At 33.8% G+C, this 27198-nt stretch overlaps 5 protein-coding genes and 1 long non-coding RNA gene across 6 annotated transcripts; 5 read left to right on the top strand and 1 right to left on the bottom strand.

The window, feature by feature from the left end:
- The first annotated feature begins 1231 nt into the window (after positions 1 to 1231).
- On the top strand, positions 1232 to 4368 carry LOC125865774 (50S ribosomal protein L24, chloroplastic-like). Its single transcript, XM_049546022.1, has 4 exons — positions 1232 to 1335; positions 3329 to 3367; positions 3578 to 3808; positions 4039 to 4368. Exons 1-4 carry the CDS (start codon positions 1261 to 1263, stop codon positions 4243 to 4245), a joined length of 552 nt encoding a protein of 183 aa, XP_049401979.1. The 5' UTR covers positions 1232 to 1260; the 3' UTR covers positions 4246 to 4368.
- Positions 3367 to 21082, top strand: LOC125865777 (50S ribosomal protein L24, chloroplastic). Its single transcript, XM_049546025.1, has 3 exons — positions 3367 to 3483; positions 20350 to 20673; positions 20864 to 21082. Exons 2-3 carry the CDS (start codon positions 20500 to 20502, stop codon positions 21068 to 21070), a joined length of 381 nt encoding a protein of 126 aa, XP_049401982.1. The 5' UTR covers positions 3367 to 3483; positions 20350 to 20499; the 3' UTR covers positions 21071 to 21082.
- On the top strand, positions 5410 to 6802 carry LOC125865775 (probable histone H2A.1). The gene is made up of 2 exons (XM_049546023.1): positions 5410 to 5650; positions 6427 to 6802. Exons 1-2 carry the CDS (start codon positions 5462 to 5464, stop codon positions 6634 to 6636), a joined length of 399 nt encoding a protein of 132 aa, XP_049401980.1. The 5' UTR covers positions 5410 to 5461; the 3' UTR covers positions 6637 to 6802.
- LOC125865780 (uncharacterized) lies at positions 6503 to 23791 on the bottom strand. The gene is made up of 2 exons (XR_007446394.1): positions 23700 to 23791; positions 6503 to 6582 (listed from the first exon to the last, which is right to left on the bottom strand). It is a non-coding gene; the product is annotated as an uncharacterized LOC125865780 (long non-coding RNA).
- Positions 16158 to 16678, top strand: LOC125865778 (uncharacterized). The gene has a single exon (XM_049546026.1). It carries the CDS (start codon positions 16312 to 16314, stop codon positions 16675 to 16677), a length of 366 nt encoding a protein of 121 aa, XP_049401983.1. The 5' UTR covers positions 16158 to 16311; the 3' UTR covers position 16678.
- On the top strand, positions 22518 to 23917 carry LOC125865776 (probable histone H2A.1). Its single transcript, XM_049546024.1, has 2 exons — positions 22518 to 22745; positions 23544 to 23917. The coding sequence occupies exons 1-2, from the start codon at positions 22557 to 22559 to the stop codon at positions 23751 to 23753; spliced, it is 399 nt and encodes a 132-aa protein (XP_049401981.1). The 5' UTR covers positions 22518 to 22556; the 3' UTR covers positions 23754 to 23917.
- The last annotated feature ends 3281 nt before the right edge of the window (positions 23918 to 27198 follow it).

Here is a 27198-nt window from a genome sequence, read left to right as displayed (position 1 = left end):
TTTAAAACGAAACAAAGAATGTTAACTGAGAAAATACAGAGATCAATAGAGGGGGATGGAAAGTTTAGACTAAGGATGGAAATGAGAGACTCTTTACTCAATAATTTGCATATTCCCTTAATCACATATCACTTAATCACTACCCCTTTTGATGAAACCGTTCTCATGTCCATTACTCAACTCAGATCCTAAATTAATCTGGCCCTATTGCTTGTTCTCGCTCCAATAGCTATTGTCAACCCCATGACTACATGTGTGACCTCAATATCCACATTGTGATGAACTTGGTTTGTAATAGTGAGCCTTACATGGCTTAGATGACTTTAATGTGGGTACCAAATACCATTTAGAAAATTAAAAAGATTCGTCTGTTATTGATCCATAACTTACACATGGTGACAAAGAAGTAACCCCACACAAAGAAGCCCTTCAATTTTTATTTTTTTTGAATGAACCTCTTGTTTTCACTTAGCTATGCCATTGCACTTATGAGTTATGAAAGATAATAACAACATACCTACATAATCATGTACTTAACTTTTACCCTTAAAATGTGACTTCATATGTGGATTGATGGAAGAATTATATATACTTGAACATAGCTATTCGATATTTATGTTGGTGGAAGATAATAGATACTCAATGAAATTATCAAAATTAATGCAAGATGGACCGTCCGAGACATATATAAAATGTCTATTACAGATTTACCCAATAACTTTAATTTAAATTACAAATAATTAATTGCATACCTCCTTAATCAAATGAATTGTAAAAATATCTCAAACTCAATACCATGAATTTCACGTAAAATTATGTGAGATAGTTATTTATTACGAATGTAGTTCAAAATAATTATTTTCAATGCGAAAAATACATTTTAGACAATAACATCCTCTGTTAAAAATGCATCATGCTAGAATTTTCCGCATTTCTATTCAAGATATTTTTATCTAAATGAATTTTAATAAGTTGCATGAAAAAACTATTCATCAATTTTTTAAAAAGAAGTTGAGAATCTAATAGAAACAATCTCTCAACCATTACAAAGTAGAAGTAACTACTCCGAATATGTTGTTATCGTCAAAATTTTCAATAAAAAAATTATACTACTAAATAAAAGAAAATTTTACTCATTTCCCAAAAAAAGAAGAATATTTTTGGGCCGGGTCAACCCGTTTAAGGTCCAATCCAATAAAAGTGTTGCTTCCAACTCAATCCAAAATTCCCTTCTTTTTGTTTGTTGAAAGATTTGAAGAAATGGTGGCAATGGCAGCTCTTCAGAACTCATTTTTGGGCCAACCCTTTTCTCCTCTTCCTCTCTGCTCACCTCTGGTACTCTTCTTTACTTCACTACTCTTTCAAAAATCCATTCTTTTTTTCAATTAATGTTGTTTATTCATAGTTTACTCTTTTAATTTTGTTAACATTTGTAAATGTTTGCTTAATTTTGATCAAGACTTTGTATAATGCACTTAAATGTGTGGCCTACTTGTCAATAAAATGGGTCGAGAATCATGAGGTCAAATTATAACAAAGGCAATTGTTTCTTGATATATGTCCACACCTTGTTGGTGTGAGTAAGTAGGTATCCCGTGGAATTAGCACTAGAGTAGTCAAGATTTTCACTATGAAGTGTGAAAGTATATAGTAGTAAACTCATGAAGAAGCCAAGGGGAGTCAATAAATAGTATATACATTTTACTGTTTTTACCTAGCTACACAGTGTAAATTTCCGACAAAGGGGAAATTAGTGGAGTTGTGTGCAAGTTGGCTCGGATACTCACTCGATGACTGAAGAGGCCTCGGGTGGCACCGTGGCAAAAGCTCTAAACTCTAAAGGTGCATTTAGTATGGATGGAGGAAGTGTTAGTGTTTGGGGTATAAAAGTATAGGTGACATATACTTATTTTTACATGTTTTAGGATAGTATATGTAGATTGTGTTTCCAAGTGTTAATTAAGCTTTGAAATTTTATAGAAGGAAAATGATCCCAATGGCATTGGTTCAATCACAAAGTAAGTACAACGTGATGTAAGGTAGGTACGTGTCATGGGTTCAATTTTGACTGATGAATTTAAGTAGAGAAAGGTAGAGAGACAGACGCATTACTCGTTGAGCTCGAAGCTGAAAATAGCAGATTTCTCCATTATCTAATATGTGTGTTTGTGTAAAAGAATATGACTTCCGCCCATGTGTGACATAAGCTCTGTCCTCATTTCTCTGGGAATAGGAAAATATTAGTCCTACGAGATTTCACCGTAAGGAAACAATTGAAAACATTTTCCTAGAGGAAATGTTTTCTGTAATAGCCAAACACATTTACTACCCCATGGGGAGCGCCGAGTAGTTTACCAGACAAATTGAGTTGTGGGGACTATAACTTTCAACGTCGGAAATTCTCTTCACCAACTAGGCTATGGAAGAGATTACCACAAATCTAGATGCAAGATTGTTTAGTCAATGGGTGTGAATGAATTATCACTACACTTGTAACTACTATGTGACAGTGGATATGAACTTAGTGTGTACGTGTATTTTAAATTGGTCAATTAATGTATAGTTAGTTGAGGGTGGTGCGGCTGCCACATCACATCTTACCTGGGGTTAGTGATAGTTTCACGGATTACTTTTAATGTAGTTTGATCTATATGTTCTGATGCTTTTGTTTTGCGAGTTTCAGAATGAACTGTCTTTGTTTCAATTTTACTTCCCTATGATTAATCCTCTTCTTTCGTCTTCAAATATTGATATATTAGGCATGTGTTGACTGTCCTATCATTACGTGCTTTTTGTGCTAGAAGATGTAACATTCTTCACCTTTCTGGTTTGCCTCCTGAAATGCGGAAAATTGCTGGTAGATACTTGAACAGAACAGGCTGTGTTATTCTTATAGTTGGTAACAAACAGCATCTCTTGAGCCCACATGTAATATTGCGGAGGTGCTGATAAAGTTGCATTACTACTTGCGTGTATGATCATATTAATAAATCTGAACGTATAGTTGAAGAGAAGGAACACTTTTCTAAGCTAAGAACTTTTTATTTGAAGAGAACAACTTCTATGTGGAAGTCAATAGTCCAGAATGTACATAATAGTAAGTTCTTAAATGAAACTAGTAAACATCATCAGCAATTGAAGCAAAATATAGACTTCTAAATATCTTCGTTGTAATACGAACTTGTTAATAGGTTACCTTGTTGCAATTGCTTACTAGCCCTCTTTTCGTATATTGTTTACATGACCTTTTTTTGTTCATGCGTCAAGCTGCAACAAGATTATTTGCTTGTTCAATTATGACAGTTTTCAAGTGATGCTTAATTTGCAGGTCAAATCAACACAAACTCCAGGATCCATTGTAGCCAAGGTTGGTATCTTTTGATCCGTTTCTGGTCTTTTTACCTTCCGTCAGGTGATAAATATTCTTATAACCCAAAAATGTTTAATGTTACTCTGTTATGAACATTCCATGTCACTTGCAAGGTAATTGTAGTATCTAGTAGTTCGACTTCCATTTTTCCGTTCCAGGGAAATTTGTTCTGTGTAAAAAGGGTCTTCATTTTCATTGCTTCTGCAGCTCAAGCGATGGGAACGGAAAAAGTGTAAGCCAAACAGCCTTCCTGTGCTACACAAAATGCACGTGAAACTCGGAGATACAGTAAAAGTCATATCTGGCCACGACAAAGGTAAGGTTGGAGAGATCACTGAGATTATCAAGCACAATAGCAAAGTTGTCATAAGAGAGATAAACTTGAAAACCAAGCATGTGAAGAGTAGGAGTGAGGATGAACCTGGCCAAATAGTCAAGGTTTTTTCAATTTCTTTCCTTCTAACTGTTTCCACATTGCCCCAAAGTTAATCTTAAGTCTCTTTTGTTATGGACTATATATGTTGCTCGGACTTCAAAAATGCTGACAGGTGCGTGTGAGATCCTCCAAAAGTACTGCATTTTTGGAGAGTCCGAGCAACATAGGTTATGGATAATGTAAATTAATTAGCCCTTGTGTGAAAGTAGCTGTTTGGGTGTTGTGCTTTCAGATTGAAGCTCCTATTCACAGCTCGAACGTGATGCTTTACTTGAAAGACCAGAAGGTAGCCAGTCGGGTGGGTCATAAGGCACTCGACAATGGTAAAAGGGTCAGGTACCTCATAAAAACGGGGGAAATTATCGATAGTGCAGAGAACTGGAAGAAAGCTGTCAAAGAGAAGGAGAAAACAACAGAAGCAGTTGCTGTTGCTACTTAGAAGGCTAGCTTGTGAATTCTAGTTATTGTATTTTCTTTAACTCTCCATTAATTTGATAACAATTTTGTATTTGTACCTATTATACAAGTTCCATACCTTTATGAAAAAAACCATTTTTCTTGAGCCAAGAGTCTATCGGAAACAACCTTTCTATCCACAAAGGTAGGCGTGAGGTCGGTGTACATCCTACCTTCCCCAAAACCCCACTCATGCGACTACAATGAATATTTTTGTTTCAAAGAAAAGCTTGATAGACAGTTGACAGCGGCAAAGTTATGATTTTCACTAATGAGATTTGAAAATTAAAGTAAACATACGAAGGAATTAATGGGGTTCAACATTTGTTATATGTCAATAAAAACAATTTTGACTTTGTAAGTACTTGTTGAAATGCAATATAAAATAAAGACGGTGTAAAATAGATCCTTGTGAGCTGGTTCTTTCTCATTTTGTTTTTTCTTATTATTGAAATGCAATTTAAAATGGTTAATTATCTACGAAATGAACGTCTAGAATACACACAAAAAAAAATTCCAATTTGTTTAGTTGAAAGTGTCTAATAGTAATATCTCATCATATGTTCATGTATACTCAATCAGAACATGCCATAGTTCAAATATCTAAATAAGTTTTACTAACAAACTTAAAGTGTTATCGATCTATTCAACCAATTTTTTTTATCTCAACCAATGCAACAAAAACGGACAATCCACCAAGGCGCTTAATACTACTTCTTCATTCCAAAACAAGTGTCGTTTTAACTTTTTCAACATCTAAAAAAAATAACTACAAAATATCATCATTTACTAAGTATCTAAGTTACTCCTATTAATCACTACTTAATTCTTTAATACAAGAGTATAATTAAAATTATCTTAAATTCCTAAAACGACTGATATTATAAAACATTTATTTTTGAGAAGAAAAGAATTTCGTTTTAATTAGTATTTAGTAACAATGGCAAACATATCGTAAATACAGTAAACTAATAAGGATATATCCGTCCCTAAAAAACGCCGGACTCTTCATCCTCGATCCTTCTCATATCACCGTTAATTCCCATCTAATCCAACGGCTTAAAATCACGATCCGCGTGATTTACTCCTATTGGTCCAATTCAAAATTCCTCTTCTATATATATACTTCACCAAAATCAACATAATTCTCAGTTCAATTTTTGCTTTCAAAATTCAAAACTCAAAAAAATTCTCCATTAATGGCTGGTAGAGGCAAAACCCTAGGTTCAGGAACAGCAAAAAAGGCTACTTCTCGTAGTAGCAAAGCTGGTCTTCAGTTTCCTGTTGGTCGTATTGCTCGGTTTTTGAAAGCCGGGAAGTATGCTGAACGTGTCGGTGCTGGAGCTCCGGTTTATCTAGCTGCTGTTCTGGAGTACCTTGCTGCTGAGGTTAATTTCGTTGTTTGACTATTTAATTGTAGTTTTTGTGTGGATTGATTGTTAGGGTTTGGAATTGTTTTGGGTAGATTGTTAGATCTAGTAATTTTAATTTCGGAATTTGCCTGTTTAAATTGATTGCTAGGGTTTGTAATTCGTTTGTTTTTTGGTAGATTTTTCGCTCTGATAGTTTTAATTTTGCTATTTGCCTATTTAATTGTTTAATTTTTGTGTAAATTGACTGCTAGGGTTTGAAATTCTTTCGTTTTAGGTTGAGTTTTAGCTATAGTAACTTTAATTTTGTTATTTGCCTTTTAAATTGTTTAATTTTTGTATAAATCAATTGCTAGGGTTTGGAATTCTTATGTTTTAGGTAGATTTTCAGCTTTAATAATTTGGGAGTTGAGCTCAAATTAGAGCTTAAAAGAGCTCACTTTAAAGGAACAGATGGTTTCAGAAGCCAAAATATTAAGTGATTGGGGGTTCCAAATGTTTAATAATTGGTTAATTCGGATATTAATTTCTAATTTGTTGAACTTCAAAACAGAAATTGTTTCATTGGGTATGTAGTTGTTGTTGAAATTTCGTTGTATAAAAGATAATCTGTCACTTCATTGTTGCTGCTATACCTAAAAATGGTTAGCTCTGTTTGTCTAGAGCTTGCTATTGGTAGCAATTCGAAGCAAATTCACTGGTATTCGTATGGGGTCGATAGATAATTCAATATACCAATGAGTTTTTCTTTCTTCATTTTGCGTTTCTGATTTTCCAGTGTTTATTATTTGCAGGTTCTTGAGTTGGCTGGAAATGCAGCAAGGGACAACAAGAAGACTAGGATTGTGCCAAGGCATATTCAATTGGCAGTGAGGAACGATGAGGAACTAAGCAAACTTCTCGGAGACGTAACAATTGCCAATGGTGGTGTGATGCCCAACATTCACAACCTTTTGCTTCCAAAGAAAACTGGTGGTTCAAAGCCATCTGCTGATGAAGATTAAACAAATTCAAGACTTGGTTTTTCTTAGCTATAGCTCTGTTCTTCTTTTTCTGGAATAGTATTAAGGATTTGCTAGTGTTTTCTTAGCTGTTTAGTAGATTTTGGGGTTTTTGTGCATACAAATGATTTGAGCAATGAATGAAAACATCAATGTGTTAAAGCTCAAATTTCTTATTTCTAATTGACGAATGTGAACATATGCATCAAATTGTAAGTCCATGAAATCGAGCTTCGTTTGAGTGTGTATCTTGACATGGTTAATGGTTCTTGTGTCGATGGAGATCTCTCATTATCTGGTGTTCACAAGAAAGTTTGATTTGAAAGAATGAATGAAATAGAGCTTAGTTCGAGTGTGTATCTTTGACAAGTTTGATGGTTTTTGTGTTGATGGAGATACCTTGTTATTGCGATTTCATTATCCATCAAGTTTTTTGAAATCGTGTGTTAATCCTTGGAGTTTAAAGTCTCTTTGACNAGTTCTAGTGTGTATCTTTGACAAGTTTGATGGTTTTTGTGTTGATGGAGATATCTTGTTATTGCGATTTCATTATCCATCAAGTTTTTTGAAATCGTGTGTTAATCCTTGGAGTTTAAAGTCTCTTTGACTATGGAAAAAGGTTTAATATTAAATAGTTTATCTCTTAAGGTTTTACTTAAATTCCATTTACAAAATACAAAAAAGATTGTAAAAAGGAAATTGAGTACGTCCTCAAAAGTGAACTTACCTTTTAAGCTTATAAATAAATTATTAGCTAGATGGAGATTTCTGTGGTGTTAAATGAATTTGTTGAAACATATTGAATAAATAACAAAAACATAATGTAGATAGGAATATAGTCTACGTGCATTAAAACATAATAATTAAAAGGGAAAAGGGTCAAAAATACTCCTCAACTTTATTTTTTTGGTTGACTATACCCTTACCGTTAAAATGAAGTTATTTTTACCCTCGCCGTTACTAATCTCATCATTTAAGCCCCTCAATTGGATGGAAAGCCCCAAATTGACTTAAATTACCCGAATTATTTTAAATGACCCATTCTCATTTTAAACCCATGCCCGACCCCCTGACCCAAAAAACTTCCTTTATATTATCCTACTTAAATGAACTTGATTTTCAGTTGATCCCACACTCTTTTCCAATCAGAACTAGATTATTTTATCCCTAAAGAATGTCATTTTGAGAATTGGTTAAAAAATTTTGGTCATGAGATTAGAGGGGTTGGCCATGGGTTTGGGGGTTTTAATTTGGTATGAATTCATTTAGTTTAGCGGGTCGGGTTATGATTAAAAGAGAAAATCGGGTTGATGTTCATAATCATGTTCAACCCCCCATTATTGGACACATATCTTATCCTCATGATCATTTTCAATCCGTAGTTAGATATGTTAGACAAAGAGATGCCCCTAGGTACATTAGTTGGTAATTCCCTTCGTTTGGATACATTAAGATCAACACAGATGAAATTTTTATGCAAAACTCAGGGTTAGCAGGATACGGAGGAATTGTAAGAGACGATAAGGGTAGGTGGTTAGGAGGCTTCGTGAGGCGATTAGGTGTGGTAACAACATCATGCCTCACAGCGGAACTGTGGGCCATATATGGCGGGCTGACTGTGGCGAAGAACTTCAACTTGAAGAACGTCATCATCGAGACTGACTCTCATGAAGCATTGATGCTCATGAGTAAGGGAGGCGCTGTCGACAATCACTTCGATTGTTACGTGATAAAAGAGTGCCGATGTATTCTGTCTGAACTTGGAATCTCCATGATGCATACTCTAAGGGAAGGGAATAGTTGTGCGGATCACCTAGCAAAACTAGGAAGAATGCAACTAGATGAAGACCTCGTAATACTACATCGTCCGCCACTTTTCACGCACCAACTTCTTCTCGCGGACATGGCTCAGGTTGCATACCCTAGGTACCGAAAACATGTAAGGTAGTTTAGTATATATAGAACAAAAGAAAAAATATGAAATTGTACGTAAACATTTGTTAATGTTACAAAGAATATAATAAAATATATTTTTGTTAATTCATTGTACGATTTATGTTATGTTTGGTTGTGTATACAAATGATGAGTAACCTAGGGAGTTTATCTGCTTGGAATACGATTTCAAGTAATTTAGGGAGTTTTGTGCTGGAGTGATAAGAGTGTAAGTTGTTTGGTTCATAGATTACGTGAGTTGTCTCAATTTTAAATTTTGAAACTAAATCCATAGCTAGAATTGGTAAGCGTAAAATCTATATACATTCTACTGTTCCTAAATTAAACGACTATAAGATTAGACTTGATTTTTGTTGGATACACTAGTGTACTTGACGGTCTCATCAAATTATTAAAATAATGTAATGTTATAACATTATGTATAAAATTATATGAATGAAAAACTTTACGTAAAATAATAAGTGTGTTAACATAAAAATGGATGTATAAAATATTAAGAAAAGATTGAAATGATTATTTTTTATTTCAACGTTCAGGGAGATAAAGTTGTGTTCATCTTTTTAAGCTCCAAATATCTAAATTATTGAATTTGGAAAAATTACAATACTTATAAAGTCATATTTATGATTTTATAAATGGCAATAGTGGAAATTATGATTTAAATTATGTATGCATTGTCTCACAAATTTAGTCAATACTTTCTCCATCTCTATTTACTTTTCAAAAATTTCCTAATTTAATTTCCCTTTTTACTTATTTTTTGACAAATCCTCGAATACGTGTACAACTCATGTGCTATCATTATAATAATTTCACGAATAAGGTTATAAAGACTATATCAGTTTTGTGTCTTATTTGATCAATAAATTGAACATATTTTATTGTTTAGAAGCATAGAGTCGTCCTAGTTCTATTTTAGCAAAAGTAAATCCTAATTTCTAAGTATTCCTATTTCAGTTTGGATTTAGGATTAATTATTTTGTTTAATTTTAGTAACTTAAAATTACCAAAACAAAATCATATCTTACTTCTATTAGGATTAGGCTAAAAAACACATCTATAAATACGTTAATCTACTACTAGATTTTTAATATGCCAAAAAAAGACTTATTACTTCTAACTAACTTTTTTTCTTTTCTCATACAAGTGATCTTATTATTAGCTTTAAAAAAAATGGCAATATATGTCCCTTCTGCCAATAATTGGCACTATGTCCATTTTCCCGTTATTGGATACGTTACTGATGTTCGTAATCGTGTTCAACCCCCCATTATTGAATACGTATCTTATATTCATGATCATGTTCAATCTGTAGTTAGACATGTTAGACAAAGAGATGCGCCTAGGTACATTAATTGGTCATTCCCTCCTTCCGAATACATTAAGATCAACACAGATGGAATTTTTATGCAGAATTCAGGATTAGCAGGATACGGGGGTATTGCAAGAGATGATATGGGTAGGTGGTTAGGAGGATTCATGGGGCGATTAGGTGTGGTAACAACGTCATGCCTCACGGCGGAGCTGTGGGCCATACACGGCGGGCTGACCGTGGCGAAGAACTTCAACCTGAAGAACGTCATTATCGAGACGGACTCCCATGAAGCATTGATGCTCATGAGTAAGGGAGGCCCCGTCGACAATCATCCCGATTGCGACGTGATAGAAGAGTGTCGACACCTCCTTTCTGAACTTGAGATCTCTATGATTAAACAGCTGTGCAGATCACCTGGCGAAATTGGGAAAAATGCAACTGGATGAAGACCTTGTAATACTACATCGTCCACCACATTCCATGCACCAACTTCTTCTCGCGGACATGGCTCATGTTGCATATCCTAGGTACCGAAAACATGTACGGTAGTTTAATATATGTAGCACAAAAGAAAAAATATGAAAATTTGTATGTAAACATTTGTAAATGTATATAACAATATTATATTGAAATATATTTTTATTAATTAATCTCGGAAGTTGTTCTGAATATCATTTTGGTAATTTCTTAATCAGTGGACTATGACTGATATTTTCCGTGAATGTTTCTTATTTCAAATGTGAATGTAATACTCTTTACAATATGATGCATAACAAAGGTACCATTTCAATTTGGGAACACCATAGATAATAGATAATAATTAATAGAGCTATTTTGTTCAATTACATTTTTTTAATGAAAGAAAATATCAACTAAACTTGAATCTCATTTTCATATCGTCGTTTTTAAGCAACTTCAACCACCTTTGTCGTCTCAAATTAAGATCATTTTGTTCAATTACGTCTTTTTAAAAAAGAAAAAATTATGAACTAAAGTTGAATCTCATTTTCATATCATTGTTTTTAAGCAACTCCAACCACCTTTGCTGTCTCAAATTGAGTTCATTTTGTTCAATTACATTGTTTTTTCAAAAAAAGAAAAAATTATCAACTAAACTTGAATCTCATTTTCATAACGTCGTCTTTAAGCAACTCCAACCACCTTTGTTGTCTCAAATTGAGATCCCTCTATTTGCATAACTTTCTAAAACTGAATCTCAATTTCATATATACCATACTTGAGCTCTAAAATGATATTTTTAGATAACAAAGGAATGTTAAGGCTCCAAATGTAAAGTGCAAGAGAGATTCTCCGGACATACTCTCTCTATTTCAATTAGTTTGTCTTACTTTTCTTATTAGTCAGTTTCAAAAAGTTAATTATAACTTTCAAATGACATGTTTAACACCACACGATTAAAGATCGTTTTAGTATATTCTACTATCTTTAGTTTAAAACCACATATCATTGTAATCTTGAGGAAAAAATGAGTATGTAGGAGCAGGGGTAGACTCACTCTTAGCCAAGGGGTGTCAAGCGACACCCCTATGTCGGAAAATAACAATGTATATAGAGGTTAAATTTTTTTATTTTGGTTTAATAAATATATATATGAGTATTGACACCTCTTGACACAAGTTAAATATTTAGTCTAGTGGTTAAGGTATTGCAAAAATTTCATGAGGTAGTCTATTCTAATCCTCATAATTTATTTATTTTACTACAACCATTGACACAATAATAAAGAATTAGGAGTTCTTTAGTAGTAAATAAAAAGGATGTATTTGGTCATATTTTGAAAATTCGAGAATTGTTTTGTAGTTAAGTGAAATATTATAGGATGTAACGAAAGTTAAAATAAAATATTAAAAATAATATTTAGTTATGTAAAAAATATATTGGATTACATGCATATATATTTGTCACTTTGTTCTTTATATTACACCTCTTTTTCTGCTTCATTCTCAACAAGCCATTTTCCCCCCTTTCTTCTTCACTTCGTTACAACCAAGAAAGTTGAATCAATCAATTTTCATCTTTCTCCGATCACCCATTTTCATCTTCTCCAATCCCGTCCTCGTTTTCTCCGTTGCTAAAACAGTTACAGAAAGCAGAGAAATCAATCAACAAAATTCATTTTTCTAACTCAAACCCTTGATTTTACTCCCAATTTCAGTTCAATTTTAAATTCTAACTCTACCCGTAGCTCCGGTTCAATGTAGAATCATTTCCATCCCTTGCCATGAATATAAGACGAGGTAGATCAGACAGTAAATAGTCTTTGTAGCAGGTATCCAGTAATTTCAATGAAGAACAGTCTGCATTGCTTTCTTCATGTAAATTTAGCGAAATTCGAGTTAAAAGTTTCAATTTTGCGAACAAAAATGTTGATTTTAAAAGTATAAATTCGAGAAGGTGGGTTGTTTCTGATGGGATTATTTGTATAAACAAAGAGTTAACTTCTGAGGCTTTAATTGGGTTAACGGCTGGATTTATGTCCGACTCGTTAAGGGATGACAAAATTGAAGTTTGGGTTGTTTATATAGTTGGCGGGGTGGAATAGTATAACTACATTTTAATTAGAAATCACATTATTTCCCGATGGCATTAAAATGTGTGGATTTGGGTGACGAAAGATGTATTTGTTGATGTTATATGTGAACGTCGTAGTGGGTTATTGAATTCTACATTACTTGTTATGATATGGGTATTTTAATTTTTGGGTAGCTTTGACAATTAAGGACAGGATTTCAGCTGAGCCAAGTAAAGGCAGAGTGATTGTTATCGGGGCACGTCTTGCTGGGTTGACGACTGCGAGGAAACTGATATCATTTGGCTTTGAAGTTACTGTTTTTCGAGGGACGAAAGCGTGTAGGTGGAAGGGTGTACAAAAAAGATGGAAGGGGGAATAAGGTGACAACTTTTGATTTAAGAGGGATTGTTTTGACAGGTACACTAGGGAATCCGCCTGGTCTATTGGCACTACAATTGTTGTATACACTTCATAAAGTGAGACCAATATTCACTCTATCATGCTGATGGAAAGCCTATACACGAGTATTTGGATAACAAAAAGCAACCTCCACTTTTGTATCCAAATACTCGTCTACGGGATTTCCATTAGCACGGTAGAGTGGACATTGGTCTCTCACCTTATGAAGTGTATACGACAACTGTCGTTCCAACAGACCCAGTGGATTCCCTAGTGTACCTGTCAAAATACTTCCTCCTAAATCAGCAGCTGCCACCTTATTCCCTCCTTCCATCTTTTTTTTGTATACACCCTTCCACCTACATACTTTCGTCCCTCCAAAACAGTAAACTCAAAGCCAAATGATATCAGTTGTCTCCCAACCGCCAACCCAGCGAGACCTGCCCCGACAACAGTCTCTTCGCCCTTTTTTGGCTCAACTGGAATCTTGTCCTTAATTGCCAATGCCACCCCAAAATTAATATATCCATATGATAACATGTAGTTCTACGCAGAATCTAATTGCCCATTATAGTGTTCAGGTATAACATCAACAAACATATCTTCTGTCACCCAAATCGACACATTTTCATGCCATTTGGTAATAATAGGATTTCTGATTAAAATGTAGTTATCATGTTCTATCCCGCCAATATTCAGAAACAACCCTAATTTCACTTCCGTCAGTCGTTAACGACTCGGATGAAAATCTAGCAGTTAATGCAATTAAAGCCTTAAAAGTTGGCTCTCGGATGAAAATCTAGCAGTTAATGCAATTAAAGCCTTAAAAGTTGGCTCTTTGTTTATTGAAATATTCTCATCAGCAACAACTCACCTTCTGGAATTTATACTTTTAAGCACCTAAGAATTAACATTTGTGTTTGCGAAATTGGAATTTTTACTCGGGGTTTGCTAAACTTATCTGAAGAAGATGAAAATAGAAATGCAGACTGTTCTTCATTGGCACTACCGGGAAAATTACTGGATACTTGGCAAAAAGGCAGTTTACTGCCTAGCCTACCTTGTCTTCTACTCATGGGAAGGGATGGAAATGCTTCGGGATTGAACCGGAATTAGGGTTAGGATTAGAATTTTGGAAGTGAATTGAAATTGAGAGTAAAATTGATGTTCTGGTTTGAGTTAGGCAAATGAACTGTGATTGTGATTGCTGCAATGACAGTTTTTGTTGTCATGTTACATCCTATGTCTTTATCTGTTAGTTTCTAACAGATGTTAGTTTTACGGAATGTGGTTATACTACGGCCATACTGTCTGTTAGAAGTATTTCAGATGTTATGGAATGTGATTATGCCATTCACTTGTTACTTTTCTATCTTGTTATTTTATCCTGATCAATTTTTGAGTATTCAGTTAAAAACCATTTTGTAGTAAAGTTATAACATGCTAAATTTTGTTGGGATGTTTAGTAAGTTTTGATTTCATGATCCTTGTTTGGTGAATTTTATTACCTATTCCCCTCATGTGCTTTATTCTTGGACTGTGACTTCACTCTGGTTTTTCGGAAACAACTTCTCTACCTTTCATGAGCGAGCTAATCAGTCTTGATTTGCCAAAAAATCCCTCCTCATTCTTCTATTTATTTACCTTTGTACACTATTCTTTTTAGACCTCACTTGTGAGTTGGGAGGTATCGGGGGAACGGATTTACCTCCTCGTATTGTGAATTTTTTTATTCAGAATCAAATCAGATCTCCTCAAATAGACTCTTCCATCTATGTTTCGAATTTATATATTTACTTATTCATTCAGCCTTGTAAATTACTTGGACTTATTTAAACAAGTGAGTTTATTTACTGTCTAATGTGCAAGCAACGAAGGTTTCTTTATATGAACATCTAAGCATAAACAATATTTTGTAGATGAAAATAATTAGCCATGTTGCTTTCGGATTTATTGGTGATAATAATAGATATCCACTTACTCAATATAAATTATTATCTTGCACTTTAATTAATTAATAATTAATTAGCTTTCTTGACTTTCTGTTGGCCGGCAAAGTTTATATTTAATTAGATTTAATGTTATAATTACATTTTTTTTCCCTTTGTTCCAATAGCGGTATTCAGGTCAGCTTGGGCACATCTCAGCTATTTCATTGGATGTTTGTTATCTCTCATTAGAACAAACACTAGAAATCACCATATTTTTCTTTTTAGTCGGTTAAAAATCTCATATTTTATTTACGTATCTCTAACAAAAAGAATGATTTAATCATATAACTAAAAATATTAGCAATAGACCACAAAACATATACCACCTCTAAAAAAAATATTACGATAATAATGCAAGTAATTCGTAAATAATGCATAATTTATCCATGAATTTGTAGCGAAATCTCTCTTACACGCTAACGTGTGTCAAAACTATGTCTAAAAACTCCATTTTATTACTACATGACACACAAAAGAGACACAAGTGCATATTTAAGTGACGTGTATCGAGGGCAATGTTGTTCAAACTCTTAAAAAAATGTTAGCCCTGCACCCGTGTTGGATCCTCCAAAGTGCATAGCTCATCAAGGATCCAACATACATTGACATTTCTGACGAGTCCAAGCAACATGGTAAACTATGTATTAAGCCAATAATTTTACACCACAATTAATAATATTTGGCTCTAATAGTAGGAAACTCACCAACCATCCTTGTTTATAATGTCTCCACACTTCTCGCAAAACCATTTGAGCCAAACTAACACAAACATTTCCCAAATCCAAACATAGAGAGAAAGAGAAGAGAGCGCGTTGTACAAAGAGAGTCGGAGGGGGAAAAGAGGCGTAAACAGAGAGATCTATAGAAAGTAAGAAAGAAAAATACACACATTTACTTCTATCTTACACATTTTATCAAACACTTCCGGCAATCTATCATACACAATTTTATCAAGTATATATCTTTCCTGCAATCTATCATAAGACATTTTATCAAACACCTTTCCAAGGTAATCTATTATACGCATTTTATCAAACACTTCTCCAACAATCTATCATACACATTTTATCAAGTATACAAATCTTCCCCACAATCTATCATAAGACATTTTATCAAACACCTTTCCGAGGTTTTATCATACGCATTTTATCAAACACTTCTCCGACAATCTATCATAAGACATTTTATCAAACACCTTTCCAGGATAATCTATTATACGCGTTTTATCAAACACTTTCCCGGGCAATCTATCATAGGCATTTTATCAAACACCTATCATTCAATCTATCATAGGCATTTTCTTTACGCATTTTATCAACCACCTTTGGGGCATTCTATCATGCACATTTTATCAAACATCTTCTGTGCAATCCGTCACACACATTTTATCAAACAACTTTAGCACAATTTATCTTCGACATTTTATCAAACACCTTGCGTGCAATCATTATTTCTAAGTTTATATACACATACATACCTGGTAAATATGAAGTTTTTCGTTGAACTTGTATCGTGTTGTGGCTGTTCATCAAAACGTGCACATCGCACTGAAGAGGAAGAGGAGATTCTTGTACCTACAGCTTCTGTAGCATCGTCCGATATTAGCAACATTTTTATGTATAAAAGGAGGCGACGGAGGAGAAGAGGATCGGCGAGATCAGCTGGTTCATTCCCTGAATGGAAACCGTCTCTTTACTCCATATCGGAAGATGCAGATCATGTTCTACCGCCGAGAATGGTGGTAGCTAATTCCGGCAGGAATTTGAAGAAGAAGGCCGCGGTAGATGCTTCGCGGTCTGTCAATCAACTCCCTCATTATCGTAATGGTAAATCCAGGTATAGAGGAAGTTGATTGAAATTATTTTATACAGAATAGAAAATATTTGATATATGAAATGTTTGAGTATTTTCATAATAGTCAACAAACTTGTTTTTTATGATCCAGAAATTCGTCTAGAGCTGATCACTGTGACTAACAACAACTATTGAAAGTCGGAATAATGTGCACATTTCTTTATCCTTCTTTATTTAAATACGTATACATACAACTTAAGTTACGAGAGGGGAAGGAGACGCTACGCTATTGATGGAGTTTGAACCTTTCACCTTTCACCTCAACAGTAGAAAATCGAAAACTCACCAAGTGAGCTACCCTCAACGTTGAGAATTAATTTCACTGTATCGGATCAATGATCTTTTCTCGTATTTTTCTTTAACCTAATTAATCACACCCAAAAGAGAATGATGATGGAGATGTATTGCGGCTTTCTCTTGTTCATCTTATCTTGGATAAATATTAGTATAAATTAGTCAGATCAGTAAAGTTCGATGATTTTCTAATTTTCATGTTGTTGATTTTTTCATTTTAGGTTCTCCAGGATAGCTTGCCTTGCTGCAATGATTCCAGCCCCTTTCTTGATTTGATATTTGGACTAATTAATCCACCTCCGGCTCTCTTTGTTATTGTAAAATTTCATTTCAATTAAAACTCTTGTATAATATTACGGTGTAAAGTTTGTTTTTTTTTCTTCAATAGAAATCACTCTCTCTATCTATATTAATACTTTTTTTTTTTTGGTAACAACTGTAAATATATTACCATAACCAACAAAAGGTACAAATACAAATGAAGAGCACCTTTCTCTGATAACAAAGAATAGGCCTCCTACCAAATCATAAGAAAACTAAATACACATTAAATGCTGAATAAAATTCCTACATTTCATTGCTTTCTTGGAACTACTAAGTAACTGTAACCTTTCTCTGATTTCCTTCTTTCTGTGCAATTGCCTCATCCGTCTGTACACATGTGCCTTTGTATCGCCTCCAATTTCTGGCACACCAAGTGTGATAAATGATAGCTCCACATATCGCTGCCATGATCTCTTTTTGAAATAGCTTCCAGTGTTTCCCATATATACATTCCAGAACTTTCATTATACCAATATTATGCACAGACACTTCAGTCCAGTGATTCATTGCTTGCCACACAGTCGATATCCATTGCATTTCTCAGCACATAAACAACATTCAATATCATCAACCTGAATCTGTAACCTCAGCTTTCTCTCATGTGTAAGTAGTCTTCCCTGGACAGCCAACCACATTAAGAATCTGTGTTTAGGAAGTGCCATTGATGTCCACACTAGTGCAGCCAACTTCCATGTAGGTTTATATCCTATAATTGCTAAATAACTCTTTGAAATAGAATTGGTGCCATTAAGAGTTAACATATATCTTCCTTGATTGTACCAACTCTGCATTTCCTCTTTAAGTGCATTAATTTTCCTCCAATACCAACTACTATCAGTGGGAGGTTTGTGGTTCCATATAGAATCAGGCTTCATATATATACCATGGACCTATTTAACCCAAAGTGCCTCTTTGTTCACAATTATTTGCCACAGTAAATGACCCACTGATGCTTTGTTCCAATTGATGCGGCCCTTAATATTCAGTCCTCCTTGTCTCTTGGGAAAACACACTGTATCCCATGCAACCAATGCGACTTTCTTCTTCTCTGCACTACTACCCCATAAGTAAGCTCGACAAATCTGATCAACTTCCTTTAGAGTGCTCTGGGGAAGAATAAACACTGCCCCCCAAAAACTGTGAATTGAGAAAAGCACAGCATAGGAAAGTTGCTTAGAGTATGCCACTTTTATTCTTTGAGTGATCTTGTCTATTAAAGTATGACATTCTATCTTCCTCTATTTCTTTGGAGATAAGGGAAGACCTAGATACTTCATGGGAAAAGCACCCTCTGATCTTGCAATGATTCTGCTTCTTGTATCCTCATCAACTCCAGCTAAATACACAGTTTATTTCTCCAAATTTGCCTCCAGACCAGTGACTGCACTAAAGTGAGCTAATGCTTCCATTACTCTATTCACTGAGGTCACATTACCTATGCAAAAAATCATTAGATCATCAGCAAATATTATGTGGGTAAGTTGCAGCTTCTTGCACATTGGGTGATATTTAAAGTCTGGCAATTGACTCATAGTATGAAGAGTTCTAGACAGGTACTCCATCACAAGTACAAACAATAGAGGAGATACAGGGTCACCTTGCCTCAGCCCTCTCTTTCCAGCAAAAAAACCATGGTGGTAGTGACTCCCAACATAATCCATTGAATAAATTGTCTAGGAAACCCAAAAGCAGTGAGTACTTCCTCCAGAAACTCCCAACTAACCATGTCATATGCTTTCTTCAAGTCTATCTTCATAAGACATCTAGGAGATGCGTTCTTCCTGTTATAGTGTCTCAAAATATCATGGCAAATCAGCACATTGTGCATCATTGATCTTCCCTGAACAAATGCTGACTGATTTTCTGCTACCAAATGATTTACTGCTGACTTTAGCCTACTACAGATTAATTTGGAAATGCATTTATAAATGACGTTACAGCATGAGATAGGCCTAAATTGACTAGCATATTCAGGCTTATCTATCTTGGGAATAAGTGCTATGCTTGTAGTGTTAATCTGCCTAAGTCAATGGGTGTGAATGAATTATCACTACACTTGTAACTACTATGTGATAGTGGATATGAACTTAGTGTGTGCGTGTATTTTAAATTGGTCAATTAATGTATAGTTAGTTGAGGGTGGTGCGGCTGCCACATCACATCTTACCTGGGGTTAGTGATAGTTTCATGGATTACTTTTAATGTAGTTTGATCTATATGTTCTGATGCTTTTGTTTTGCGAGTTTCAGAATGAACTGTCTTTGTTTCAATTTTACTTCCCTATGATTAATCCTCTTCTTTCGTCTTCAAATATTGATATATTAGGCATGTGTTGACTGTCCTATCATTATGTACTTTTTGTGCTAGAAGATGTAACATTCTTCACCTTTCTGGTTTGCCTCCTGAAATGCGGAAAATTGCTGGTAGATACTTGAACAGAACAGGCTGTGTTATCCTTATAGTTGGTAACAAACAGCATCTCTTGAGCCCACATGTAATATTGCGGAGGTGCTGATAAAGTTGCATTACTACTTACGTGTATGATCATATTAATAAATCTGAACGTATAGTTGAAGAGAAGGAACACTTTTCTAAGCGAAGAACTTTTTATTTGATAAGAACAACTTCTATGTGGAAGTCAATAGTCTAGAATGTACATAGGAGTAAGTTCTTAAATGAAACTACTAAACATCATCAGCAATTGAAGCAAAATATAGACTTCTAAATATCTTCGTTGTAATACGAACTTGTTGTCAATAGGTTACCTTGTTGCAATTGCTTACTAGCCCTCTTTTCGTATATTGTTTACATGACCTTTTTTCGTTCATGCGTCAAGCTGCAACAAGATTATTTGCTTGTTCAATTATGACAGTTTTCAAGTGATGCTTAATTTGCAGGTCAAATCAACACAAACTGCAGGATCCATTGTAGCCAAGGTTGGTATCTTTTGATCCGTTTCTGGTCTTTTTACCTTCCGTCAGGTGATGAGTATTCTTTTGACCCAAAAATATTTAATGTTACTCTGTTATGAACATTCCATGTCACTTGCAAGGTAAATGTAGTATCTAGTAGTTCGACTTCCATTTTTTGTGCCAGGGGAATTTGTTCTGTGTAAAAAGGGTCTTCATTTTCATTTCTTCTGCAGCTCAAGCAATGGGAACGGAAAAAGTGTAAGCCAAATAGCCTTCCTGTGCTACACAAAATGCACGTGAAACTCGGAGATACAGTAAAAGTCATATCTGGCCACGACAAAGGTAAGGTTGGAGAGATCACTGAGATTATCAAGCACAACAGCAAAGTTGTCATAAGAGAGATAAACTTGAAAACCAAGCATGTGAAGAGTAGGAGTGAGGATGAACCAGGCCAAATCGTCAAGGATTTTTCGATTTCTATCCTTCTAACTCTTTCCATCTGAAAGTTAATCTTTAGTCTCTCTTTTGGTGCTATGTTGCTCGGACTCTTTAAAAATGTTGAAAGGTGCATGCATTTTAGGAGAGTCCAAGTAACATACTTAAATTAACTAGTTCTTGTGTGAAAGTAATTGTTCTTGTGTGTTGTGCTTTCAGATTGAAGCTCCTATTCACAGCTCGAACGTGATGCTTTACTCGAAAGACCAGAAGGTAGCCAGTCGGGTGGGTCATAAGACACTCGACAATGGTAAAAGGGTCAGGTACCTCATAAAAACGGGGGAAATTATCGATAGTGTGGAGAACTGGAAGAAAGCTGTCAAAGAGAAGGAGAAAGCAACAGAAGCAGTTGCTGTTGCTTCTTAGAAGGCTAGCTTGTGAATTTCTTTAACACTCCATTAACTTGATAACAATTTTGTATTTGTACCTATTATACAAGTTCCATACCTTTATGAAAAAAAACCATTTTTCTTGAGCCGAGAGTCTATCGGAAACAACCTCCCGATCCCACAAAGGTAAGCGTAAGGTCTGTGTACATCCTACCTTCCCCAAAGCCCACTCATGAGACTACAATGAATATTTTTGTTCCAAAGTTGATAGACAGTTGGTAGTGGCAAAGTTACGATTTTTACTAAAGAGATTTGAAACATAAAGTAAACATACGTAGGGAATTAAAGGGGTTCAACATTTGTTATACGTTAATAAAATGAAAGAGTAATCGATCTATTCAACCTTTTTTTTTTTTATAATCTCAACCAATGCAACAAAAATGGATAAACCCCACTCATGCGACTACAATGAATATTTTTGTTCCAAAGTTGATAGACAGTTGGTAGTGGCAAAGTTACGATTTTCATTAAAGAGATTTGAAACAGAAAGTAAACATACGTAAGGAATTAAGGGGGTTCAACATTTGTTATACGTCAATAAAATCATTTTTGACTTTATATGGACCTGTGGAAATGCAATGTAAAGATTATGTGCAATAGATCCTTGTGGTCTGGTTCTTTCTCATTTTGCTTTTTCTTATTATTGAACTTTGCTCTTTTTTTAGTTTGAGGATACTTGAAACGAAAAAAGCATACACTACAAGCCTTTTTACGACTAATGTTAATTATCTACGCAATAATCGCTTAAAAATACACACAAAAAAAAATTCCAATTTGTTTAGTCGAAAGTGTCTAATAGTAATATCTCATCATTTGTTCATGTATGTTCAATTAGAATATGTCATATTTCAAATATCTAAATAAATTTTACTAACAAATTTAAAGAGTTATCAATCTATTCCACCAATGTGTTTTTTATCTCAACCAATGCAACAAAAACGGACAACCCACCATGGTGGGTAATACTACTTTCTTCGTCCCAAAATAAGTGTTGTTTTAACTTTTTCAACGTCCATAAAAAAATACAAAATATCATCATTTACTAAGTATCTAAGTTACTCCTATTAATCACTACTTAATTCTTTCTTTAATACAAGAATATAATTAAGAATAATTACAAATCATTATCTTAAATTCCTAAAATGACTAATATTATAAAATATTTATTTTGAGACTAAAAAATTTCATTTTAATTATTTAGTAGTAATGGCAAACATATCGTAAATACAGTAAACTAATAAGGATATATCCGTCCCTAAAAAACGCCGAACTCTTCATCCCTGATCCTTCTCATCTCACCGTTAATTCCCATCTAATCCAACGGTTTAAAATCACGATCCGCGTGATTTACTCCTATTGGTCCAATTCAAAATCCTCCATCTATATATAAACTTACCAAAATCGACATTATTCTCAGTTCAATTTTTGCTTTCAAAATTCAAAACTCAAAAAATTCTCCATTAATGGCTGGTAGAGGCAAAACCCTAGGTTCAGGAACAGCAAAAAAGGCTACTTCTCGTAGTAGCAAAGCTGGTCTTCAGTTTCCTGTTGGTCGTATTGCTCGGTTTTTGAAAGCCGGGAAGTATGCTGAACGTGTCGGTGCTGGAGCTCCGGTTTATCTAGCTGCGGTTCTGGAGTACCTTGCTGCTGAGGTTAATTTCGTTGTTTGACTATTTAATTGTGTAGTTTTTGTGTGAATTGATTGTTAGGGTTTTGAATTGTTTTGGGTAGATTGTCAGATCTAGTAATTTTAATTTCGGAATTTGCCTGTTTAAATTGATTTCTAGGGTTTGTAATTCGTTTGTTTTCGGTAGATTTTTCGCTCTGATAGTTTTAATTTTGCTATTTGCCTATTTAGTTGTTTAATTTTTGTGTAAATTGACTGCTAGGGCTTGCAATTCTTTCGTTTTAGGTTGATTTTTAGCTCTAGTAATTTAAGTTTGTTATTTGCCTTTTAAATTGTTTAATTTTTGTATAAATCAACTGCTATGGTTTGGAATTCTTATGGTTTAGGTAGATTTTCAGCTTTGGTAATTTGGGATTTGAGCTCAAATTAGCCTAATTTGAGCTTAAAAGAGCTCACTTTAAAGGAACAGATGGTTTAGAAGCCAAAAAATTAAGTGATTGGGGTTCCAAATGTCTAATATTTGGTTAATTTGGATATTAATTTCTAATTTGTTGAACTTCAATACAGAAATTGTTTCATTGGGTATGTTGTTGAGATTTTGTTGTATGAAGGATAATCGTTTGAATAAGTCATCAAAGAAGAAAATTGTATGTCTGTATCTTCATTGTTGCTGCTATACCTAAAAATGGTTAGATCTGTTTGTCTTGAGCTTTCTATTGGTAGCGAATTCACTGATATTCATATGGGATTGATAGATAATTCGATAAACCAATGAGTTTTTCTTCTTTCGTGTTTCTGATTTTCCAGTGTTTGTTATTTGCAGGTTCTTGAATTGGCTGGAAATGCAGCAAGGGACAACAAGAAGACTAGGATCGTTCCAAGGCATATTCAATTGGCAGTGAGGAACGATGAGGAACTAAGCAAACTTCTTGGAGACGTAACAATTGCCAATGGTGGTGTGATGCCCAACATTCACAACCTTTTGCTTCCAAAGAAAACCGGTGGTTCAAAGCCATCTGTTGATGAAGATTAAACAAATTCAAGACTTGGGTTTTCTTAGTTATAGCTCTGTTCTTCTTTTTCTGGAATAGTATTAAGGATTTACTAGTGTTTTCTTAGCTGTTTAGTAGATTTTGGGGTTTATGTTTGTTTTTGTGTATACAAATGATTTGAGCAATGAATGAAAACATTAATGTGACTCAAATTTCTTATTTCTAATTGATGAATGTGAACATATGCATCAAATTGTAAGAGTCAATGAAATCGAGCTTCGTTTGAGTGTGTATCTTGACATGGTTAATGGTTCTTGTGTCGATGGAGATCTCCAATTATCTGGTGTTCACAAGAAAATTTGATTTGAAAGAATGAATGAAACAGAGCTTAGTTCGAGTGTGTATCTTTGACAAGTTTGATGGTTTTTGTGTTGATGGAGATATCTTGTTATTGCGATTTCATTATCCATCAAGTTTTTTGAAATCGGGTGTTAATTGTTGAGTTTAAAGTCTCTTTGATTATGGAAAAAGGTTTATTACATAGTTTACCTCTTAAGATTTTACTTAAATTCCATTTACAAAATACAAAAAATTTGTAAAAGGAAATTGAGTACGTCCTCAAAAGTGAACTTACGTTTTAAGCTTATAAATAAAGTATTAGCTAGATAGAGATTTTTGTGGTGTTAAATGAATTTGTCGTAACATACTGGATAAATAACAAAAATATAATGTAGATAGGAATATAGTCTACGTACCTTAAAACATAACTAATTCTAATATTATTAACAAAGTTGCCATAGAAATGGGCAAATGGCAACACGGCAAAGAACAATCGCTGCAACTCTAAAATTAAAATGAATTCATACTTAAACCAAACTTTCTTGGGCCCAATGGGGCTGGGCGGGCCCTTTTTGAATGCTCTACTCATGTTCACGTTCAATCCGTAGTTAGATATGTTAGACAAAGAGATGCCTCTAGGTACATTAGTTGGTCATTCCCTCCGTCCGGATACATTATGATCAACACAGATGGAACTTTTATGCAGAACTCAGGGTTAGCAGGATACAAATGCATTGTAAGAGACAATAAGGGTAGGTGGTTAGGAGGATTCGTGGGGCGATTAGGTGTGGTAACAACGTCGTGCCTCACGACAAAACTGTGGGTCATACATGGCGGGTTGACCCTGGCGAAGAACTTCAACCTGAAGAACGTCATCATCGAGACTGACTCTCATGAAGCATTGATGCTCGTGAGTAAGGGAGGCATTGTCGACAATCACCCCGATCATAACGTGATAGAAGAGTGCCGGCGTCTTTTGTCCAAACTTGGGATCTCCATGATGCATACTCTAAGGGAAGGGAATAGCTGTGCGGATCACCTAACGAAACTAGGAAGAATGCAACTAGATGAAGGACTCATAATACTGCATCGTCCGCCACATTCCATGCACCAACTTCTTCTCGTGGACATGGTTCACGTTGCATACCCTAGGTACCGAAAACATGTACGGTAGTTTAGTATATATAGAACAAAAGAAAAAAATATGAAATTGTACGTAAACATTTGTTAATGTTACAAAGAATATAATAGAATATATTTTTGTTAATTCATTGTACGATTTATGTTTATGTTTGGTTGTGTATACAAATGATGAGTAACCTAGGGAGTTTATCTGCTTGGTAGGGGTGTACAAAACCGAACCGAAAATCAAATCAAATCGCAAATCGAGTCAACCCGAAAAAAAAAACCGGACTAATGGTTTGGTTTTGAAAAAAAAAACTCGACTATATTTGGGTTGATTTAGTTTTAACTAAAAAAAACCAACCTGACATTATATATATAATTTTAAAATTTTATTTTATACATAAAAATATTTACTTTGATATAATTTTTAAATATTTCTTATACTTTTTCATAGTTTTTATCTTTTAATATATTATTTCAAGTTTGAAACTTAAAATTATGAATGAGCCAATAAGATTATAGTCCACATATGTTGGTAATTATAATAAAGCTTAAATCAAAATCAAATTAATACTAATGCAACAAGAAAATCAATTCAACGAAAATAATATTGAATATTTGTTCTTTAGTTTTACATTGGTTTAGACAATTAAAATACATAATCTAATTTTAATTTCCTTTAATATTTAGTCATGTAACTAATACTAATTAAACTTAATTTTAGCATGATTTAGCACTTTTAAATTATGATCATTTTCATTATGACTTGTTAATTTGCAATATTTATTTTACGTAATTTTAGTATTATTATTATTTTTGTTGGATATTTTAGTGCCATTAATCATATCATATTGTGTTATATTTTTAAGAAACATCTTAGATAGTTGTATTTTGGTAGGACTAAAGAAATATTTGAAGTACAAGTAAATTATATGTTTGTATGAATACTTTACCGGAAAAACTCGAAAAACCGAAAAACCCAAAATATCCAAAAAAACCCGAGGTTGAAAAACCCGAATTTTATTGGTTTGGTTTGGTTTATAAATTTAAAAATCCGACACAAATGGTTTGGTTTGATATTTGAAAAACCCGAACCAACCCGACCATGTACACCCCTACTGCTTGGAATACGATTTCAAGTAATTTAGGGAGTTTTGTGCTGGAGTGATAAGAGCGTAAGTTGTTTGGTTCATAGATTACGTGAGTTGTCTCAATTTTAAATTTTGAAACTAAATCCATAGCTAGAATTGGTAAGCGTAAAATCTATATATATTCTACAGTCCCTAATTAATTAAACGTCTATGAGATAAGACTTGATTTTTGTTTGACTCACTAGTGTACTTGACGGTCTCATCAAATTATCAAAATAATGTAATATTATAACATTATGTATAAAATTATATGAATGAAAAACTTTACATAAATAACAATTGTGTTAACATAAAAATGGATATATAAAAATATTAAGAAAAGAGTGAAATGAATTATATTTTTTATCCCAACTTCACTTTTTTAATCACCAAATAATTGAATTCAGAAAAATAATTGTCTGATAAGACGGAAGAAAACAAAATATCTATAATAACATTTGGAAGCCTATACTCTCTCTATTCTATATTCCAACATGTTGATAAATCACAACAACACAATATAAGTATTAAATTAATTAATCTGTGAGAAACTACATTTAGTTATAAGACTAATTCTGAATCTAATATGAAAATTTCCAAATTTTCAAGCTAAAGAAAAGTGTAGTATACCAATATTTATTGTTACAGACAAGAGAAATCAAGCAATTAAATTGCTATATATCAAAAATATTAGTACACTCTTACAAAAATAGAAAGATAAAATAAAAATAAATAAAACACAATTATCTCGGCTGACTTTTGTAAATAATCATGACATTACCATAAATACGTCCTATACTAACCTAACACTAAATTTTTTTTATTTTTAATTTTTTTTTTTAATTTTTATTTTTTTTACTTAAATTTATTGAGCTTTGGAGCTCATTTATTA

This window comes from Solanum stenotomum, chromosome 5 (assembly GCF_019186545.1).
Source record: "Solanum stenotomum isolate F172 chromosome 5, ASM1918654v1, whole genome shotgun sequence".
Taxonomy (NCBI): Eukaryota; Viridiplantae; Streptophyta; class Magnoliopsida; order Solanales; family Solanaceae; genus Solanum; species Solanum stenotomum.
The sequence above is the reverse complement of the archived record's forward strand: the minus strand, read 5'-3'. Positions and strand labels throughout refer to the sequence as shown.

Bases quoted from the DNA above. Each gene is read 5' to 3' on its own strand.
- LOC125865778 (XM_049546026.1), top strand. From the start codon at position 16,312: ATGAAGTTTTTCGTTGAACTTGTATCGTGTTGTGGCTGTTCATCAAAA.
- LOC125865775 (XM_049546023.1), top strand. From the start codon at position 5,462: ATGGCTGGTAGAGGCAAAACCCTAGGTTCAGGAACAGCAAAAAAGGCT. The intron at 5,651-6,426 runs GTTAATTTCGTT...TATTATTTGCAG, and splicing joins TGGAGTACCTTGCTGCTGAG to GTTCTTGAGTTGGCTGGAAA.
- LOC125865777 (XM_049546025.1), top strand. From the start codon at position 20,500: ATGCACGTGAAACTCGGAGATACAGTAAAAGTCATATCTGGCCACGAC. The intron at 20,674-20,863 runs GATTTTTCGATT...TTGTGCTTTCAG, and splicing joins AACCAGGCCAAATCGTCAAG to ATTGAAGCTCCTATTCACAG.
- LOC125865774 (XM_049546022.1), top strand. From the start codon at position 1,261: ATGGTGGCAATGGCAGCTCTTCAGAACTCATTTTTGGGCCAACCCTTT. The intron at 3,368-3,577 runs GTTGGTATCTTT...TTGCTTCTGCAG, and splicing joins CAGGATCCATTGTAGCCAAG to CTCAAGCGATGGGAACGGAA. The intron at 3,809-4,038 runs GTTTTTTCAATT...TTGTGCTTTCAG, and splicing joins AACCTGGCCAAATAGTCAAG to ATTGAAGCTCCTATTCACAG.
- LOC125865776 (XM_049546024.1), top strand. From the start codon at position 22,557: ATGGCTGGTAGAGGCAAAACCCTAGGTTCAGGAACAGCAAAAAAGGCT. The intron at 22,746-23,543 runs GTTAATTTCGTT...TGTTATTTGCAG, and splicing joins TGGAGTACCTTGCTGCTGAG to GTTCTTGAATTGGCTGGAAA.